We start from the raw sequence: 21,142 nt of genomic DNA, 5'->3' as shown, positions 1-21,142 counted from the left end.
CTGATTATCTAGCCTGTCCGCCACACTCATTTAGCCTGACCACAATCTCATCCACCAGACCGTAAATATTTGCTCAATCTTACATCAGCCTGTCCATCAACCCTTTTATTTAGCCTGTCCACTTCTCATCTGCTAGCCTGTCCACCAACCTCTAAATCTAGTCTGTCCATCAATCTCATTTGCTAGCTTTTCCACCAATCACATCAACCATCCTCTCCACTAATCTCTGTATACCATCTGTCCTTCAATGTCATCATCTAAAGTCTCTTTTCTGCAAGCTACTTTTATTGTGGCGTTTTGTTCCAACAAAGGTCAGCAACGTGTCATGACCAGTTACTCAGACTGTTCTATTGGCTTCTCGTTTTTTTCTTGTACGTTTTCGAAGTCAAAATCTTTAAAGTCAGATAAATGCGACACATCCTCAATTGATTCAAAACTTCATAATCAAAGATGGTGGGAAAAAAACCTGTCCTTAAACCTGCCAAGTCCTCACCTTACTCCTGCGGCACAGCATAACCCGTTCATCATTTTTGTCATCAGAAAATCTCAGGTCGAAAACCTCCTGATTGATGATGAAAACTTGAAATTCCCCTAAGGGTGGATCCTACATCCCGTTGAAGAAGAACCCACTGACACCCCGGTCGCCTCAAAGAGAGGGGGCACCCTGTTAATGTGTATCGGATTAATTCATTTCCGATATGTTGTCACACATTGCTATAATGTGGAAACGGGTTGTGTGATTCACCGTTGTGTTACTAGCTTCCCTGTGTTGATGGTGACTGCCCAACAAAAGTTCATCTTTCCCCAAGTTTTGCTTTCGATTTTCCCGCCGTTTTTAAACCGTTAATTTTCCAATCTTGATTTGTGTTGATGCTTGGGGTGTATCATTTTCATATCTTGATGTAGTGTGATGGAGGTATTTTTGGGATGTATCATTTAACACGTTTTCCCTATAAGGGAACGAGTTCAACCTATACTTTCAGAAGTAATTTAATTGAAGTAGATTAGCTTGTTTCCGGAAACTCAAAATGGTGTAAATGAGGAATATATTGCAGCCGTTCCCCAGCATTACTGTTTCCTGGTTTGATCATCATTTACCTGACAAATGAAAAGTGCAATGAATTGGCAGTTTATTTTACCATCGATGACAGTCATGGCTTTCTGCGTTAGGCCAAAAAACAAAAAATACCAGTTCAAATAATAATATAAAAAAAAAAAAAAAAAAAAAAAAAACGGTTAATCGTCACCTAACTCATCCTTTTTTGAGGCCGCATCTTTCTTGCTTTTCTTTTTGTATTTTTGCATTTTTGTTTTCAAAAAGTTTCAAAAAGACAATTTGTTTGTGTTTTAATTTTGGTTTTTACCCATACACCGATGTGTGTTATAGCACTGTATACTCAGTACTTTCCCGAGTCCTGTGAAAAAAATATCACAGGCATGTTACTCGGTGGGACTCGAACCCACGACCCACGAAATTGTCTGTGCTTTTCTAATTCAACATATTAATCTGTTAAGATCTTGTAACTATAAAGTAAGTGGTGACTTCAAACTGAATAATTGGTGGCCAGTTTGATTTAAAATGTTTGGTAGCAGCTTTGAAAGAGGAAACAAAAATGAGAAAATAAAAAGACCCTCTTCCTCCCCACGATCAACTGAAATTCTTTTTTACTTGGCCTTATAATACTCAATTTTCTTCAATAACACGCGCTGTATAAGCAGGTTGAATGATGACGGTGACCTAATGTTGGTCGAAGTTCAAGCTCGCAAACTGCCGACGGATTTCTGTTGACGGATTTCTCCAGATGTGACTTTCATATACCAAGTAATTAGTCTATGAAAAGTGCGTTTCAACTTGTAGACTTTCAAGTCGCAGCAACAAGAAAACAAGACTCATTGAATCAATATGAATTAATTTGTTGAAATATACGAGTGGCCTTGGCAATTACTCACTATCTGCTTTCATGTGGTAAACACGTTTAATGTTCTTAATGTTTCAATGTTTTTGACTATGTACGAGCATTTTTAAATTTAAGCTTCATCATATCCACCAAAACGGTTAATTTAATTTGAATTTAACAATTTGTTAAACCAAATAGATTGAAGTTGAAAACGTTTTTCAACTATTGTGGAGACTATTAATACGTAACTGAAGTTTTCCTTTTCCTATTAAAGTTTGCTATTTAAATACAGCTGAATTTCACAGTCAGAGAAGCGTCAGTTTTTAATTCCTATAAACACAAATTTAAAAATCTAAAAAGACCTTTCCATCATTCGTCAACTTTTGTTATGAAGTAGGCCCTGAGATTACACAAGTGCACCTCTCAGCTGGGTTTTTTATGAGTCTCGAAATCTAAAACCTTCCCATATGACCAGTGTAGTATTTTGCCTGCCATAAAGGCAATGGAATGAACACGGTCACTATTTTTTAAACGAAGGTTACATAGTGTATAACTAGTGTTTTTGTATAATGCTTCAGAGGGTTTTACCATTCCTACCTCCATGGCTGTACGTTGCAGCAATGAAGGCACTGGAAGGAACAGGGTCACTCTTTATGTAAACAAAATTTAAAATAATGTAATTAAGTTTTGTATTCATTTCCCCCATCTTTTTTTCTTCAATGATGCAGGGTGTTGTACGGCAATCAGATCTCTGATCTATCTGAGGACATCTTCAGAGGTCTTACATCACTCCAATTGCTCCTACTCAATGCGAATCACATCTCTTGCATCCGGGTCGGTCTCTTCCAGGATCTCATCTCACTCCATCTGCTGTAAGTCTGAACGTCATTAAAGGAACACGTTGCCTTGGATTGGTCGAGTTGGTCTTTGAAAAGCGTTTCGTAACCGTTTGTTATAAAATGCATATGGTTCGAAAGATGTTGTAAAAGTAGAATACAATCATCTACACAAATATGCCGCGAAATTGCGTGGTTTTCTTTTTACCTCGTCAAAATTTTGACTCCCATAAATGACCGACCATGATAGTTCGCGACGTAAAAAGAAAACCGTACAGTTTTGAGTGATACTTGTGTGGATCATTATATATCATTACATCTTTCTAACCATATGCATTTCATAACAAACGGTTTCAAACGCTTTTTATAGGCCAACTCGTCCGATCCAAGGCAACGTGTTCCTTTAACACATCAATACAAGCATATTGCGTTAATATGTACATTCAGGAGGTCATTACCATGAAATCACTCTCTCAAACAACACACCGTCTCAGGAGATCGCAAGACCACACATTGTTTTATCCATCGAGAAAATCAAAGGCTACCCTAAGTGATCGGGCATTTGTGTATGCTGCTCCAAAACTATATGGAATAATCTCCCTCATTGTACTAGACAACCACCTTCACTTAAAGGCACTGTACACGTTTGGTAATTGTCAAAGACAAGTGTGTTCTCACTTGGTGTATCCCATCATAACCATACAATAACAAGCCTGTGAAAATTTGGGCTCAATTGGTCATCGAAGTTGTGAGAAAATGGTGAAAAAAAAACACCCTTGTCAGACGAATTTGTGTGCTTTCAGATAGGAATAAAATACTTCTAGCTAGAAGAGACTTCTAGATAGAAGTCTTAATATTTTAGTGAGAAATTACCTCTTCCTTAAAAACTACGTTACTTCAGAGGGAGTCGTTTCCCGCAATGTTTTATATTGTCAACAACTATCCAATGCTCGTTACCAAGTCAGTTTTTAAGTTAATGTTTGTTTTGAGTAATAACCAAACGTGTACCTTCCCTTTAATATATTTAAATCGAAGTTATCAGTGGTTATCAAAAGGTTGAAGTGCCATCATTTCAATGTACCCCACATGGTCTGGAGCCAAGTTTCAGTTGTTTCATGAAAGACACCTATTATATCGCTGCTATAAAAACAAATCGTAATAGCTGCATCAGTCATGCAGAATATATAATTATTTCACACCCATTCACACCCATACAAGAAAAGCCCCACATCGATTAGACTTGATGACAAGTCGTTAGGCGCTGCCTATTTGTCTGCCGTTCATGCAACAGTCACAGTGCGATTAACAATTACCGACTTGACTTCAAGACTACACATCGATTTGAGAAACATAAATCTATTCAAGTTTCCATCAGTACCTAAACCCCCATAGGAAATCACACATCAAAAAACCACTGCCAACAAATCCGTTACTCGTCACATTAGGGTGTCTGGTCTGAATCTGTGCAGTACCAAAAATATACAAACTTTTGAAATGGACATGTTAAGTGTCAAAATCTGTGCGAAGGTGTCAAAGATGTTCAAAGTGTGTGGTCAAATATGGACTGTGGAATGAACAGAAAAATTGCAGTATAGGATCGACCTCAGTGGAGCTAAGACATGTGTTGTATTTTTTTAGTATTATACCTGAATTATGTACGTGGTTTGCTAGGGGATTTGAAAGGTTTACATCAAGGCTTCGCAGTTCTTAGAATTCTTTCCAGATTTCAAGAGGGTTACAACATCTTCGTGAGCCTTTAAGTTTGTTTGAAAGAAGTGACGCAGTGATAAAATGCGAAAGGAATAGCCACTGTGTCCAGAACCAAGGGTGGGTTTCACAATGAGTTATTCTTATCTTGAGTTATGAGTTATATAACTTGGTCTGTATACTTTAGTTTTTAGAAACTCCTAAAGAGTTCTATGTCTAGTCCTACGTTAGAAATATCTTTGTGAAATCGACCCCGGCCTGTAATTTTGTCATTCTAGTGAGTTAGTGAAGCTCCCGAATGGTTATACATGGGATGTTCCGGGTCTAGTCTAAGGGGGCAGCTAGCCATGCAGACCATTCATCTGAATGTTCACTATCACAAATCCCAACCACTGTAATAGTCAAATACCATGCTACTAAATTAAGTCTGAATTCATTAAAGGCAGTGGACACTATTGGTAATTACTCAAAATAATTATTTGCATAAAACCTTTCTTGGTAACGAGTAATGGGGAGAGGTTGATAGTATAAAACATCGTGAGAAACGGCTCGCTCTGAAGTAATGAAGTTTTCGAGAAAGAAGTAATTTTCCTCGAATTTGATTTCGAGACCTCATATTTAGAATTTGAGGTCTCGAAATCAAGCATCTGAAAGCACACAACTTCAGGTGACAAGGGTGTTTTCGCAACTTCGACGACCGATTGAGCTCAAATTTTCACTGGTGTGTTATTTTATGCATATGTTGAGATACACCAACTGTGAAGACTAGTCTTTTACAATTACAAATAGTGTCCACTGTCTTTAAATTCGAAAACTATACGAGAAACTTTATAAAACAAATTGTATTTTTCTTTGTTGATAGGTCACTGTACGACAACCAGATAATGTCACTGGCCAATGAAACGTTGGCTCCACTACGGAACTTGCAAACGATGTAAGTAGCTTCTAATTAATAGTTTCCATGTGTGTTTGATAATGCAAGTTTTGTTATTTGAACACCAATATAGGCCTTACATATTTAATTTCAGTGCTGTTGTTTTGGTGGACTTTTAGCTTGCTCTTTAGTATGATCAACAATCAACATAATCAATGACATGATTACGAAACACCGTCAGACATCCCCTAACGAACTCATAAAACGGTCTGTAAGGCAAGCGTCTGAGAAATCTAGACATGGTCAAATATACCATCTTGTTAATCCCACACCACTAAGGATTCAAATAAGAGTTGCCATTGTCCGCTGAGTGACAACAGAGTTGATCTTAAAGTCAACTGTCCTCAGTGACACCCATTGATGGTGCTGTGAGCCCCCCCCCCCCCCCCCCCCGGCTCCAGGATGCCATGCTTCTTATCAAAAGGGGGCAGCGAGTGCAGCCGTACTTCACCATTTTGTGCAAACGAATCCCCCAAAATGTGAGTCAGACTTTTTTGAAGTCACTCAAAAGTTACACTTTTTGTTCTTCTTCTTCGTTGTCCATTGCATCATAGCTGACGAAATATTTCTGGGGCAGTTTACTTTGCTTTGTTGAGTGACATGTTGGTTATTAGAGTCTTCACTTGATCCAGCTCCATATGAACCAACCACCAGGGTCCACTTTCACAAAGCCTCTTACCACACAAACTTGCTAAGCACAGAATAGAATTGCTTAGCAGTATACCTTCATAAAAGTATTGTATTGAACGAGCATATAGATATACTGTTGATTAACCTTTGCTTGTATCCCAACTTCAGGTATCGTAATAATCTCATTTTGTCCATTTTTGTCCTTTTTAAAGAAGTATAAAACCTAAATGATTCAGAGAAGAATAAATTATTATTGATTTTGTTTATGAATGAGTATCTGTCCTCAGAAGGAAGATTGTGCGTAATCCCCACACAGGGATATATTTTAAATCTGATGGCCCGAGGCAATAGCATTTAACATCGTCTTGACAAACGTAACAGATCAAAACTTTTGTCTTGTTATCGTTTTTTTTTTTTTTTTTTTTTTTTTTTTTTATATACAATAGCTTCATATGCACAAGCACCGACTTCAACAAATGTACTGAAATGCATCTTGAGAAACTGAGTTATGTTAATGAAAACAAAACAAAACAAAACAAAACAAAACAAAACAAAACAAAACAAAACAAAACAAAACAAAACAAAACAAAACAAAACAAAACAAAACAAAACAAAACAAAACAAAACAAAACAAAACAAAACAAAACAAAACAAAACAAAACTTCAAAAATGAACGTCATGTTGTAGTTTACATGTAACTCATAGCAGGGTTAATGCGCCCCATTATGTTTGGACTTGCATTTCACCCAGAATCCTCGATACACAAGAATCATAGGCATATTTGCGACATGCATTGGGGGGGGGGGGGGGAGGGGGGTAGGCTATTATATTATTTCGTTTTTAACACCCATTTTCAGAAAACGTAACCCCGCTTCTAAAATGGGCAAGATCTCAGTTGGGTCCATGTCTAAAAAATGATTTAGGGGTTATCTAACTATGTAGGAAGTGTCATGATTCTGTTGGAAGTTTCATTCTTTTACTACAAAGTGCACAATTGGTAACGTCTGTACATAACCTTTTGGGTGAGGTTACTCCGGTGTTGGTGGGAACGACTAAACGTGTTTTGTAACAGATCTGAGTATCGAATAAACTCTTTACAAGCCATTCTCCAAAGACTATCCTATAGCTACAGACGGATCACACTATGAGAAATATTACCCAGTGCGTCAATTGCCACCTTCAATCAGGCTTTCTGGGTGCCCCTCTCTGCTAGGGCATCGGTTACCCCCAAACACAGGTGGCTCTAATACCCTCAGCCCCTGAGACAGCCACCTTGTTGTAGAAGTTACGTCAAGGAGATAATCCCCCATGTTCTTATTAAGAGGATTAGAGAAGCCTTTAGCTATTTATCTCCTGAGGTCTTGAGAGGGTTTCCAGTGATCCCAGTCTGATGAGGCTTCTTGAGCCCCTCTGACAAAGGGACCATGGGAGCGGAGAAAATGATTTGCGACGTTGTGGCTAATTTGTTGGAGGCCATTAAGAAAGTAAATTACCTCCTTGACGAAATTGCTAAATCTACCAAAAAATTAGTCCGATGGGAAGGTTGTGCTCCATCTGAAACTCAAGGGCATTTCGCGATGGATCTAAATCAAAAAATGGAATAATTACATTTTGATATAGTACATGCCTTTAATATTATATTAAAAAAACGGCATAAATGAATCCCTCAAATGAATGTCGTGCTTCAGTGACACTGCGAAATATTAACTTAATGACGTTTTTCTCTCTTCATTTTCAATTTCATAATTGGTAAAGATATGAAAAGCAGTGAGGCAAACTTATCAGAAATGGAATTTTCTGTGCATGGTTTTTTGTATAGATTTTTTATATAAATTAATTTGACCTTCGAGGGTGCCCTAAACTTGGCTTAAACCTCATAGTTCCTCTCAGCGGATGTTGCCACCGGCGTCTATGGACCTGATGGGGTACACTGATGTGAAAGATTTTCCCCCTTACCCCTTCCCGGGTTGAACTTCTTCAGAAGAGAAGCTCTCATTAAGGGATAGGGGGAGAGTAGCCTTTTGTCAAGGCCTATGTGGCGTTGACCGCTTCATAGAGCCGCTATCGTAAGCGACTGGAAGAGGAGACCATCATGTGGAGACCATGCACCGACTCGCGCAAGTGGTCTCCTTGTAATCGCTGCTCTACGAAGCTGTCCAAGTCACGAGTGCCTTAGTGCATTGGCAAAAGGCTACGGGTTGAGAGACCCTGTGTACAAAACGAGAAGTGGTGTCCCTTTTGAATACCAAACCCTTTTCGAATCTGCGGCTACGGCTTTGGAATCGGCTTCAGGCTCCGTTCTCTCGTCTGAAGCCCTGAGCACTATATACGCAACGCACGCGCAATATTGTCAAAACAACCACGGGCCAAGCTAGCCCTATCCGAATCTGGAGCCTAAGCCGTGGTTTCGAAAAGGGCCTATCTAGATTGTCAGGTTCGGCCATCAGTCAAACTGGAACGGGGAACGGGCTATAATCAGAAGCTTCCTGTAAACGCATGGAAAGAAAAGATAACGTGACTTGTTAAATTTAGCTCCTTGCTTAATTCCCCCTAAATGTGGCATTTGTGTTTTAACAAACCATTGTAGATACAAGTACCCTAGAGTATATTATAACTCTGCATAGGCCGCAAGACATGTGGGTGACTAAAAGGTAGACAGTGTCTTTCTCGATTTGTGTTTTTTACTTCATAAATACCTTGAATAGTTTGGCCATTCTGATTGGTCGAGAGGCTATCATATGATCAGGTTTTCCATTCTGATTGGCAGAGAGGAGATCGCATGGTCATGATTAAACTTTGGCTTCGTGTTAGACTTCGTCTCAGTTGCATTATGAAGAACCGGGCAGGTCTCCAAATCATAGTTGTAATGCCCCAAGAAAAATGATATGTGAACATTCAAATGCCTTTTCAGCTTTGAGATTGCCAGTGAAAAGTAACTTGCCTTACATGACTCCAACTTCAGAAATTTTTTGACACATGTTTGACTGAAAGCAAGTAACTTGACTTAAATGTCACGTTAACTCTCGATGGACATTTCCTTAAATAGGCAGTTCCTGTCCATAAAACTTGTCTTCGTGGTGTTTTAATGCTGATAGCATGAAAGCATTGATGTTATACCCTGTCCCAATCTCTATATGAATGTTAAAAGTGAAGCCATGTGCTAACGTTTGGGACGGCTAGCACTAAATCAACCGTCTTCCAATGGTTGATGATAGAACATTGGCAAGGTGATGACATGTTAACGATCGCCATGGACTTAAAGGCACCTGGAAATAGAATTTGTTTTTCTTTCAAACATAAGAGTATATGCTTACGAACAATAAAACAATTTTTTTAGTAATTGTTTGTCACGATTTATATGTTTAAAAAATATATAAAGTTGTTTTGGGGGCTGACTCCGCCTACCCCTTTTGTGACGTCAATAGAGGCAGACTTTGCCTGCATCGGTATAGTAAACACACGTGCAAAGTACATGTACGTCCAATTTGTGAGTTGGTACATTTCAAAAAGTTTTTTTCTGCATTCAGCAGCAATACACCGGGTCGGCATTGCCGGAAAAAAACAAAAAAAAATCTTTTTTTGGAATGTACAAACTCATGACTTAGTCCGCACATGTACTTTGCAAGTGTGTTTACTCTACGCATTGCAGGCAAAGTCTGCCTCGATTGACGTCACGAACAGCGCTCTCTCGGGTCGGGGTCTAAACTTAAATTTGTAAATAACATAAGAACTAATTTTTTAAAACCTTAGTTAACTGTTTATTCACATTCCACTCATCAAAACACATATATTAGTGACAAAAGCTTTATTTTGAAAAAATACCACTTCCAGGTGACGTTAATGCAATTTATAGACTAAACTTTTAAGGATCCTACCAGCGATAGTCCTCATGACAAATGTACTTTTGAATTTGTTGTTATAACTTAACAACAAATTACAATGAAGATTTAGTGAAGTAGATTGTTTTATCTTTTAACCCAAGTGACTCGTTGAAGTCTACCAAAACTCAACAGAAATCATGTGAAAGTTTTAGAGTGTCTTATTTTGAGAAAACAGCTACAAGGTGTCACGGTATTTTCACAAGAACGTAAAATCCATCCACGTTTAGCGAGGTTTGAGCGGATACCAACCGTATCTCCAACCACAACATTCGCGAACGGACACCATCCCTCAGAAATCTCACAAACAATCCATGCCTGAATTGTTTCTCCGATTAAAATGTCTTTTGTGAGTGAAAAACTATCCAAGCAAATTAATTCGAGGGGAATCCTTTCTCAAATAGTTTAAGCTATCAATACCTGCAGTGCTTCTCACGAAAAGTTTTGTTTTTATTAGTTGATGGTACCTTTTGTTGATCAATCTTTTGGCCTAGGCACGAATTCCTACTCACCGTTAATGACTTTGTACAGTTGTAATATAATTTACCTGTACAATTTTCAGCTTCATTGGTCGTCAAGTATTTGAGAAGAAAGGTGAAAATCACAGAGCACTGTTTCTAGCTGAGCCGACAATTGTTTTTTGTGAAATTGTTTTATTTATTTTCCCCAAAACTACAGCGCCGCAGCAAGTAATATTTTAAGGGAAGCTTTCTGTCATCTTTATAAACCATGTCAGTTCAATGTTAATTTGTGGACGCTCGTGTTTTATGTCGTACAAAAAGTACCCAGACCCTGATAGGAAACATGCACAACACTTTTCATTGAAAGCAAATCTTGTATCGACATGGCTTCACTGATATAGGGCCTGGATATTCGTAACATTTACCAGAAGCCCTGCTCGTTACTTTTTATTCTACACTCATGTCTTGAAGGAAACAAGCTTTTCACCCACTGCGTGGTGTATCACCCCGTCTCCTTGCATCATGTTGCCACTTCATGTTTCGCTAAACGTGTTTTACACTCTCTGGACAATAAGTGGCAGTTTGAGGTGTCCTGATTGATCATGAAGAAAAGATACTTACGAGATGTCATGAATTGCAAAAAAAAAACAACGTTTGGGCCAACTCTGGGAACATTTAAAGTTCTTGTGCGTTACAGGAATTGTCTATTCTGGAAAGTGTCGCTGGCAATTTGTTTTAACTTTTATGTGATTTTAAAGTTCATGTGAGTTGAAGGAGTTGTCTTACTCACTGTTAACATGTGTTGTTATTGTTGAAACACTCCGTGATGGAGCCATAGTACTGAATAAATAGTATGTATTGTTAGTAAAAATATTTTTTTTACAAGTTTAAAGAAGTAGAAGTTCCCTATTGAGACCTAAAGCCAACAGGAATTTACCCTGGGTGATCCTTTGACTACAAACAAATCCATCAATGACTTCCCCTCTAATGATCCACTGTATAACAGGTTGTTCCTTGACTGCCGCCCCCTTTACACCAAAGTGTATTGGAATAAAACCTTAAATATTCTGTATCCATGATGAACAAATTAACTTCCATTAAATGTTACATTCTAGTTCAATATTATTTGTCTTTTTAAAATAGGGGATTTAAACAACACCACTAAATACCTTATTGTGTACATGATGTACCAAGTTGTTGGTTAGAAATACAAGTAGTGTTATTTCATTTAAAATATAGAAACTAGTTGTCAATATATTGCTTGGGAGTAGGGATGTGTTGAGGCTACTCCGAAGAGAGGTTCGTTCCCCTGTTCGTAGACACGTTAGCAGAGTGAACCTCGCAGTTATATGGTTGGGACTTGGGGTAAGGCTACCGAGAAGAGTCACAGATGTGCCTTCCCTTTAACACGATAACTCTGTAGTTTGCAATTTCCTCTTCAGCTCAATCCATCCACTTCATAGGAGAGGTCATGAGGCCTCGCTTTCTTGGGATCACCCCAAGAACTGATGTTGACATGCCAGACACCGTCCTAATCCAGTGTTTACACTCACATTACTCATTCCTCCTCTACCTTGTGGATCTGGGTCACCAGACCTGAGTAGTACCTAACCCCCTAGAGCAGTTTGTAGAGTATCCAAAACAGAAATGTTACCAGTCTAACGGTATACCTAATTAGCCTAGGGGTATAATAGCCAGGCAGCCAACCTCCTGCTGATGGTTGACCGAAGCTCAGTTTGTGATTTTCTGACACTGACGAGACTGTACGGTGATCTACTCGGCCCCCGAAAGCCATCATACTCCTTCATAAGGACAGGATACTCGTTCATTTATGAACAACCAATTAGCTTAAGGCAATTACCGAACAAAGCTCCTGCTGACTGTGCTAGGTGTATAACCCTATAGCTTTGTGAATCACTGACGGTGCCCTCCCCCCCCCCCTGCACACCCGGGAGGAGGATGTGGCTAAGTTCATATGGAGTCAGTTAGCATGATCGACGGGGTCGCCAAAGCAAGAAAACCGTCTCAGAGAAATCTCTCACGGGAAAGTTTCTTTAAAGACAACAAAAAATATCCAAAAGGAATGCTTCTACGCAAATTAGAGAAAAAAAGCTGTAATTAGTGGGTTTCCTTTTGAACTATTTCAATGTCAACCTCAGTTTGGAAGAAACTAATGATGGTTACTCAGCAGAATCAGAATGACGAAGAGGTTGGCCCTTCACGCAAACATCGAATGGCATGCTTGTAAGAAATAATGAGACAACGGAGAGACCCACCTGATCCTCTCTGTGGCGATTATCATTCTGATTGAAAGTAACTTCTCCGTGGAAGAAAATCGGTTTCTCCGATCAATATTGTAAACAACCCAAATCCCCCCCCCCCCCTTCTCATTCAGGATATCAATTATCCCCATTCAGGGGAATCATGTCCTATTGATACGAAAAATACAATTTATGAAAGTCGCGTCTTAAACCTGGGTCCAATTTCAAATGTTTCCACTAAGCATCAATTAGCAGGATACCAGTATCACATAAGTGTAGATAAGAAATGACATTTTGGCTCGTATCCATAACTCTCGTAGGCATAACTGTTGCTGTGCTAAGCTACTTATTGCTAGGTTTTAACCCTTTTTTTGAGCAGTTCGAGTCTTTCATTGTAGTTCTACGAAAGCCCGGTAATGCAAAATATAACTTCAAAAGCACCCTTTGTTTAGTTTAAAGTGCAGCTGAGGTTGTTGATTACCAGAGAGCTCGATAGCGACTCTTGCCGTGTTTGGTCAGTGCTTGAAACAAGGCCTCGTTTCCTATGACAAGTACTAAATAACGACTGCTCTCAAAAAAACATAGCGATGGCATATAAGGACCTTCGTATAAATGCCAAGTAACGACATCATTTACAACTGTTCCTGTTGTTTGTTTGACGCACATACTAATACCGATTTGATGTGTGATGTTTTATTTTGTTTCATACAGCAGTACAGCAGTTTTTTCCACTCAATGACTTACCCTGAAAGGAATATCAATGAGAACGTTCTTTAACTTTCTTCAAAAAAGAGATTTGTCCTCATACTGACAGAGACAAATGACTTCGCAGAAAAAGAAAAGTACTGTGCCTTGTGCGTGCCAACCATCATTCCAAAACAGAGAGCACCGTCCCCCTGACAATACAGTGTTGACAAGTTTGTTCAACATCCCTATTTTACTGTACTGCTTTTGTGTTTCAATGACCAAACTTATGCTGAAGTGTTGATTAGCAACAACACCACATGCTGGGACACAAATTGTTTCAACTTCCCGCATGATTCAGAGTCTAATTCGGCGGTATCTGTTTTTATTTTGAAAGAGAAAGACAAAACGAAGCTTTTCGCCTAAAGCTTTCAGATATGAGGAGGTTTTTGTTGTTGGGGTTGTTGGGTTGGGTGAGGGTGGGGCGCAAGTGTTTTGTTCTTGAAAATTGTGATGAAAAAAGTTGTACAGCAGCATATGTAGCCTTTTTCAAATCTTGTTGAAGGTGTATGAGATGATCAGAACACTGTGCCGTAAAAACTAAGAGCGGCTTTTTAGTAACTGCAACCGAGACACCGGGGTGCCAACTCTCCCATGATTCTAAGTTTCCTATAAATAAACCAATCTGACGAACAATTTTGAACATCTCCCTGGTGATGGAAACTTTTTCCCTGTCATGTTGAATGTAATTCTAAATAAATCCTTGATCATTGTGTACAAAATCACCCTGATTGCAACATGTAAATGCCGGCAGCCATGAACATTACTTTGAAAGCAAATGGTGACTGAGATGTATTCTGAGAACTCTTACAATACGATACTGAAAAAGAAATAGACTGTAGAACTAACTTCATTCAATGATATCCACTATACCGTTGTTCATCCCCCTCCCCATCTTCCATCTTCCATGAAGTTGCTCAATCAAAACTCTCCCTCTGCACACAGTTACTATTCATACTATTCTTTTTTGCCAAAGTTTAATCAGCACTGTTTTTAAGTTATTGTATGAGTAACGTTTTTTAATGAAAGCTGTTGTGTTACGTTGGGTTGCAATCTGTATTGCAGTTCTTTTAGAAGTGTACGCTTCTTCTTTCGCAACACAGTCGTACAAAACTACTCACGAAAGATAATGTGCCAATCATGATTGTATTATCCCTAAGCTGTTTATTCTGTCAAATCACTCTCTCTGAGTACATCCCAATTAATTGCCACTTAACTGCCCCATACAAATGTCACCATGGTAACGGTAACAAAGATGACAAACAAGTAGGTCCAAATTGCCATCACTTCATAGGGTCTTTTCTGGTAGCAACCAATTGCAGACATTCCTATTTCAAGCCAATTTGTATTGCACCAAAAATAGAAGAATACACCTTTAAAAGAAATAGTCACTTTTATCTCTGATTCCATTGCTCCTGGGCAGGGAGAAAAAAAAAGAACAATACCAAAAGAGTTTCTCTGAATACCCTGTCTTGTCCTTTTGAAAAGATCCCCAAACCTCCTTGAAACCTGAATAGTGATTTAACCGGAGCCGCTTTATTGTCCTTAGTTAACTAAAGTGACACCTTTGATAATCCGGACTCTAAAAATCAGTCATCTGTGTGTGTTGGGTGAGCATCGTTTGAAGAAGAAGAAAAAACTTCCCTTGGAGCGAAATGATTATTTTATAGCGATTTGCCCCCTCAATACTGGGGGGCACTTTAAAGATTCGTCACCCTCTCAGCTCAGACAAAGGGAGGTGTCGCCACCCTTGTGATTTGTGACACTCATCCTATTGTTAAAAAGACAGCCATCATCAATAACATTTGTCACTCCCTTGTTGTCCCCTTGATAAATTCTCACATCAACATCTCACTTGAGAGAACACCAGACAATTCATTTTCGATCAGAAGTCCAGATTAAAGGATCAGATTAAACCTCCTACTACCTTTTTTATTTATAGGAGCAAATTCGATCAAGGCCCAACCAATATAGTTAACCATCAACTAACTCTGGCCGAATGAAAGCTATAGTTTGACATCCTTCCTATCCAAGAAAATGCAAACAACCACCTCCATATAGCTTGGTGAAACTTCACCTTTTTTCTTAAAAAGGGCAAAACAACCCTGGGCCCAATTTCATAGACCTGCTTAAGCAGAAAATATTGCTTAACATATTCCTGCTTAGCAAAAATGAGCAGGATTCCAGTCATAAATTGTACATGTTACATGGTATTTTTGCTGGTAACCTTGTTCTAGTAAGCAAAATTATTTTGTGCTTAGCCACTTTTTGTGCTTCAGCAGCTTAGTGAAATTGGGCCCTGACACTCATTTCAAGTGAAAACTGAACTTTTTGAGACTGGACTCACATTCACTCTTTCATTTTTACTAAGTATATTCAAGCTACGGAGTACATCAAAATAATCCTTCAAAAAATCTTCTTCTTATTATGAAAATACTGCTCCGTATCTTTCAAAATGTGGGCGTCTTGCAAGGAATCAAAACAAATTCCTACCGGAAATCCTCTTGTAAATGATCATACTGCTTCTTGTCTTCTTAAAACATGCATCTTGCAATATCATACAGACAATCCAATGAACGCACATCTTCTTTCTTTTTAAAATGCAGGCATCTTGCAAGGAACCCTCTGATCTGTGACTGCAATCTCAAGTGGCTAGTAGAGTACCTTGAGGAGAATCCAGTGGAGAAGAGTGGAGCAAGATGCGAGACACCGAGAAGGATGAATGGAAAGAGACTTAACCAAATGAAGAGCATCAAATTCAAATGCAAAGGTTTGTGCTGCTTGGGAAGATGAGAGATACAAACTTGGGGCAGTATACTAAACTCTTTTCACAGAGAGAGAAAGCTTGATTAAAAGATAGCCGTGTTTATATTATAGTATGACTGATAGTAGATAACACCAGGAAGGTTGTACAAGAAAGTGCAAAAAAAAATTACTTTCAAGAAAGTGGTTACTGCTTTTAAAAGTAGCTCTATGAAACCGGACCCAGTTTGTAACCTCACGCAAATGCAAAGGTCTGAAAAGTATTGTCAGGTAGAAATAAGGGGAACCACAAGAGGATGAAAACACAAAAGAAACCATCTAAGGTTGGAAGAGGGAGAACAGGTAAGTAATAAGCGAATGGGACACTACACAATTTGTTGTTATAGATAAACAATGATTGTCTGATGGTTTATATTCATCCACCACTGATTGCTTTGGTTTTAAAAAGAGGGATATACTTTTGAGGAAAAAAGAATGCAAAGACAATAAGGTTGTATTATTTTCTATTCCAATAGTTCTTAAAGACAGTGGACACTATTGGTAATTGTCAAAGACTAGTCTTCTCACTTGATGTATCTCAACATATGCATACAATAACAAACCTGTGAAAATTTGAGCTCAATTAGTCGTCGAAGTTGCGAGATAAGAATGAAATAAAAAACACACCCTTGTCACACCAAGTTGTGTGCTTTCAGATGCTTGATTTCGAGACCTCAAATTCTAAACTTGAGGTCTCGAAATCAAATTCAAAGTAAAAGTTACTTTTTGCTCGAAAACTACGTTACATCAGAGAGAGCCGTTTCTCACAAAGTTTTATATTATCAACCTCTCACCAGTACTCTTTTCCAAGAAAGGTTTTATGCTAATAATTATTTTGAGTAATTACCAATAGTGTCCACTGCCTTTAAAGAACTATAGACATGTTTTTTTTTTTTTTTTGAGAATGGTTAATGTTCAACCATGTACTTTGATTTGGTTTGGTTTATAGATTCAGAATACCAGCGCACTGCACAAGCTGGCCAGTGCTTCATCGATGCAGATTGTCCAGAATCCTGCAGCTGCAGTGGAAGCATTGTAGACTGCTCTGACGCGGGATTCCACTCTGTACCTGATAACATCCCAACGTACACCACTGAACTGTAAGTAGACACCGCACGAAAAAGGTCTTGTGTTTTACATATTGTTTAACAACCCTCTTTTCTAAGAGTCGGAGTGGATTGGAATGCCCTTGATGAACTGGTGAATGCATCAAGCTTGACCAACTTAAAGCAACAACTGCTCCAATATTCTCATACCCCATCCCCACACAAGCCTGGCACCGAAGTACTCTCATCGAGTCCACTATAAAGAGTGAAAGAAAGTGAAAGTAAATGGCCGAGTTGTCAGCTGACACTTTGGGCGAGCGGTCGTTGTGATATCTTGTTGAAATTGAATCCTCAAAGTTGCCTTGCCCTGTAAGCAGTGTCCAAATTACTGTCTTTTTGTACTTCTGTTTGGACTTGACATGTGACCAGAAACCATACGATTTCTTTCGATTTGGGGGGGGGGGGGGATATACCTTCTTATTTAGATGTTTCTTTACACTGCAAACAAATCTGGGTGTTAAATTTGACACCATTTATGTTGACAAGTTTGTCCAGCTATCAAAAGGGAATCAAAATGGTCACCATTAAAGCCTGTTAAAAGAACACTAATTTCTGCTGACACAGTTCTTTGGTATTAGTGTTATTTTAACAGTCTCTATGTTATCCCTATGTGACAACACACATGCTATATTAACCCCTCACATCCCAGTTTTTGCAGTGTACTTAAAACGGGAAAAGGCAGATATGTTATTAATCAGTAACATACCCCTTCTTCACACTCATCAAGTATCCTGCTTTCAAAACTTAAGAGGGACTGGCAGTGATAGATCCTTTTGTAATAATAGGAGAAATCAAATCTTAATGTAATTTGGCATGCAGACATTTATTTAAGGTGTGTATTTTTTGTAGCATCACTCATTAACTAACCGGTGCCAATTGTGGTCTTCCTTTCCCCTCTCAGGCGGCTGAACGAAAATGACATTTCCAGGATTTCTGCCGATGGGAAATTCGTTAATTTGATCAACCTCAACAAATTGTAAGTGATTATCCCGATTCCCAAATAAAATGCCCCTTCGTCATTGTCCACCCTTTTCCTTCCCACTCCCTCGGTCAAAAGTCACTTCCCACCCATCTGTCAAACTGTCCCTTTCTACAATACACTGTGCACTGACCTTTCCCCTGAGAATAATTGAACTTGAGAAAATATAATTAGCTGTTGTAAACTGCTTACCAACCAAAATGGCCTATGGTATAAACCTACGGTTCTAGACGGTTCTATGCCCTGCGGTTCTAGACTCCAAGATTATGGCCCTGCTTTTATCATCGTTGTAAAAGCTAACAGAAAACCGACAGATATTAACAGTGAGGAAAAAAACAGTATTTGCTAACGAGATTCAATTTGCTTAGCAATATTTTAGCTTTTTCAAACATATCTTTTTATAAAAGCAATATTATATGTGTTCCATATGCAGGGATCTTCGTAACAACCGAATCTCAATTATCGAGGAGGGAGCTTTCCAGGGTGCGTCCAACATGTTTGAATTGTAAGTCATTTATATTTTTGCACTCGAGTCATCTAACTGTTGCTTATTCTTGTTGTGTCATTGGGTGTCGACAGGCATCGTTATATGATGCACATTGTGTTAACGTATGGGGGCACGCCCATCATTGCCAATCACAGAGAGTGACAATTATGTCAGAAGCTTCATGGCATAATATTTTGGGTAAACTCTCAGTTTTTACCTTCTGTTCATTATGGTGCCCGCCAACATATTACAGTCAGTCACCGAGTGTGACTATAGCTGTTAAAAATTCATGAACTTGTTTTCTGCTTAAAAACTCTTCGGAGTCCATGAACAAACACAAAACAGATTTAAAAAAAGAAATTCATGCGCAGTTTCAGTTTTGGTGTTATTTTTGTGAAATCCAAGCGGTTGTGTCACCTCAAAATATACCTTACTTCCATTTGCTCTTTTTTAATAATGGTATTCTGTCTTGTGGATGGGACTTTATGACTTATGCAACCATTCTGCTAAGTTCAAATCCTGTTTTTTATTTTGTTTTTTTTAAATCAGCTGAAACAAAAGCACGGTGTGACAGCATTTTATAGCTGCACTTCAAAATCATGGAATTCTGGTTCAATCTCTTTCCAACTTATCACAAACCTCTGCACAATGATTTCCCATCGAAACAAAATGAGCTGCTCATTCTAAATGTCATGGATGGGGATGATAACAAGCTATCTATTATTTTATTGATTTGTTTATTTATTTTCTATTATTTGCGTTTTGTGAGATGAGTGTTTTGTTACCTACATGATGTGTGTGTGTGATGGCCTGATTTTTGCAATTTTCATTTTGACAAAATGGCTTACTTATAGCGAAATCTTTACCCATACGATTCAAGAATCGTTGCTCAGATTCAAATAATATATGTGGGTAAACAATTATCTAAACCATATAACTCCAAAATTAATCACCAGCTGCTGTCAACAGCTGCTGTCACCACATGCAGTGCTTTTCACCAAGTACATTTTCATGGGCATTATTTTTTTAGAGTACTTGGAGTAAACCCCCTACCTTTAAACCTGGGCAACTGTGTCAATGCCTCTGCAAAACAAGTACACAGTTTTTTAAGCATCATTCTGAATTAGAGCAATGGAATTGCCCAGGGCGTGATCGTAAAGTTCCCGTACCAGGTCTGATCTACAGTTGACAAGATATAAATTCAACTCTTGCACAGTCATTCCTCACAAATCACGGGAGCAACTGTTGCCCTGGTGCATTCAAGTCATCAGCACATTGATTTGCAAACCTTTCATCTGATATAATATTGAGAACAATTTGTGAGTTGAAAGTTCAACAAGTGTCGCGCTAGAGTGTGATAATTTCGAAACACTTCATATTTTGGGGAAGGAAATGTTGTGTTGAAAAGTAGGAGGAGTTGCAGCTGCCCCCAGGCAGCCTTATATCATCTCCTTCTCTTTTTAACAGAAAAAAAACTTATCTGATTAAATTACCGTTTCGCGATACTTTGCTTGAAAAATATGAAATATCTGTGCTGTGAAAATTTCACAAGTCAGTTTGATGGGACGGATCCTGTATAAACTGATGAAGTGCGAATGTACACAGCCACAAGACAGCCGCAAGACAATATCTAATTCCTGCAGGAATAAACCTAAAATGTTGGTTGTCAATACAATGTCTTCTCACAGAGTCCAGATCTTCAATTTTTTTTTTTATAATTTCGGTTTGCACTGCATCTTCATTAATAGTCATGCTCAGCTGTCTCAAGTTCAGTTTTCAATTTTTTTTTTGAGAGTACAATTGGAAATGAGGTTTTAAAGAAAACAACTCACAGGTCATGTAGGTAATAAACATCTGATACCATCTGATCCCATGCTTTGTTTGTGACGTACCACCAGAGTATGCGTCCATGCATGCTTGTTATTGCCCCCAGCCCCGCCCCATCACCCATACCTTCCAGCCCCATCTCCCCTATACCTTTAAACCCCTATGTTGCTCCTCATTAAATCCGCTTGCCCATGGCTCATCCACTCAGACACAGTAATCCTCGCCAAGGCAATTCATACCAAGGTGTATGCAACCTTCGCTCAAAAAAAACAAACCAAAAAACCTCAAACCTCAAAGCAAACAGGTGTACCTATTCATCATGCTTTCAAATTTTGTTAATTGTGACAAGACAGCGACAAATTGGAACAACATTCATTTCAGGGTGTTCAGCGGTTAAACAAAAAAAAAGGTTTCCCAAATCTTTACACTCACTGACGATCTTTGTGATATTTTGGTGTAACCACAACATTTTGACCAGTTCCTGGCTCTTAAAAGCCGAATTAAAAAGTTGCTGTCTAATTTATAAAAAAAATATATAAAAAAAACATCAGTTAATATCTGAACCTTGCTGACTTTGTTAACATCACGTCAA

At 38.6% G+C, this 21,142-nt stretch overlaps 1 protein-coding gene across 2 annotated transcripts in view; it reads left to right on the top strand.

The window, feature by feature from the left end:
* LOC139940450 (slit homolog 2 protein-like) overlaps positions 1-21,142 on the top strand; it is a 163,405-nt gene that overhangs the window by 112,767 nt on the left and 29,496 nt on the right. For both annotated transcript variants that reach the window (XM_071936707.1, XM_071936706.1), the window contains exons 12-17: positions 2,627-2,770; positions 5,304-5,375; positions 15,956-16,119; positions 17,101-17,251; positions 18,159-18,233; positions 18,670-18,741. In XM_071936707.1, the coding sequence (XP_071792808.1) occupies positions 2,627-2,770; positions 5,304-5,375; positions 15,956-16,119; positions 17,101-17,251; positions 18,159-18,233; positions 18,670-18,741 (678 nt within the window). The remainder of the gene's footprint in view (positions 1-2,626; positions 2,771-5,303; positions 5,376-15,955; positions 16,120-17,100; positions 17,252-18,158; positions 18,234-18,669; positions 18,742-21,142) is intronic.

This window comes from Asterias amurensis, chromosome 8, assembly GCF_032118995.1.
Source record: "Asterias amurensis chromosome 8, ASM3211899v1".
Taxonomy (NCBI): domain Eukaryota; kingdom Metazoa; phylum Echinodermata; class Asteroidea; order Forcipulatida; family Asteriidae; genus Asterias; species Asterias amurensis.
This window is presented reverse-complemented; position numbering and strand designations above follow the sequence as displayed.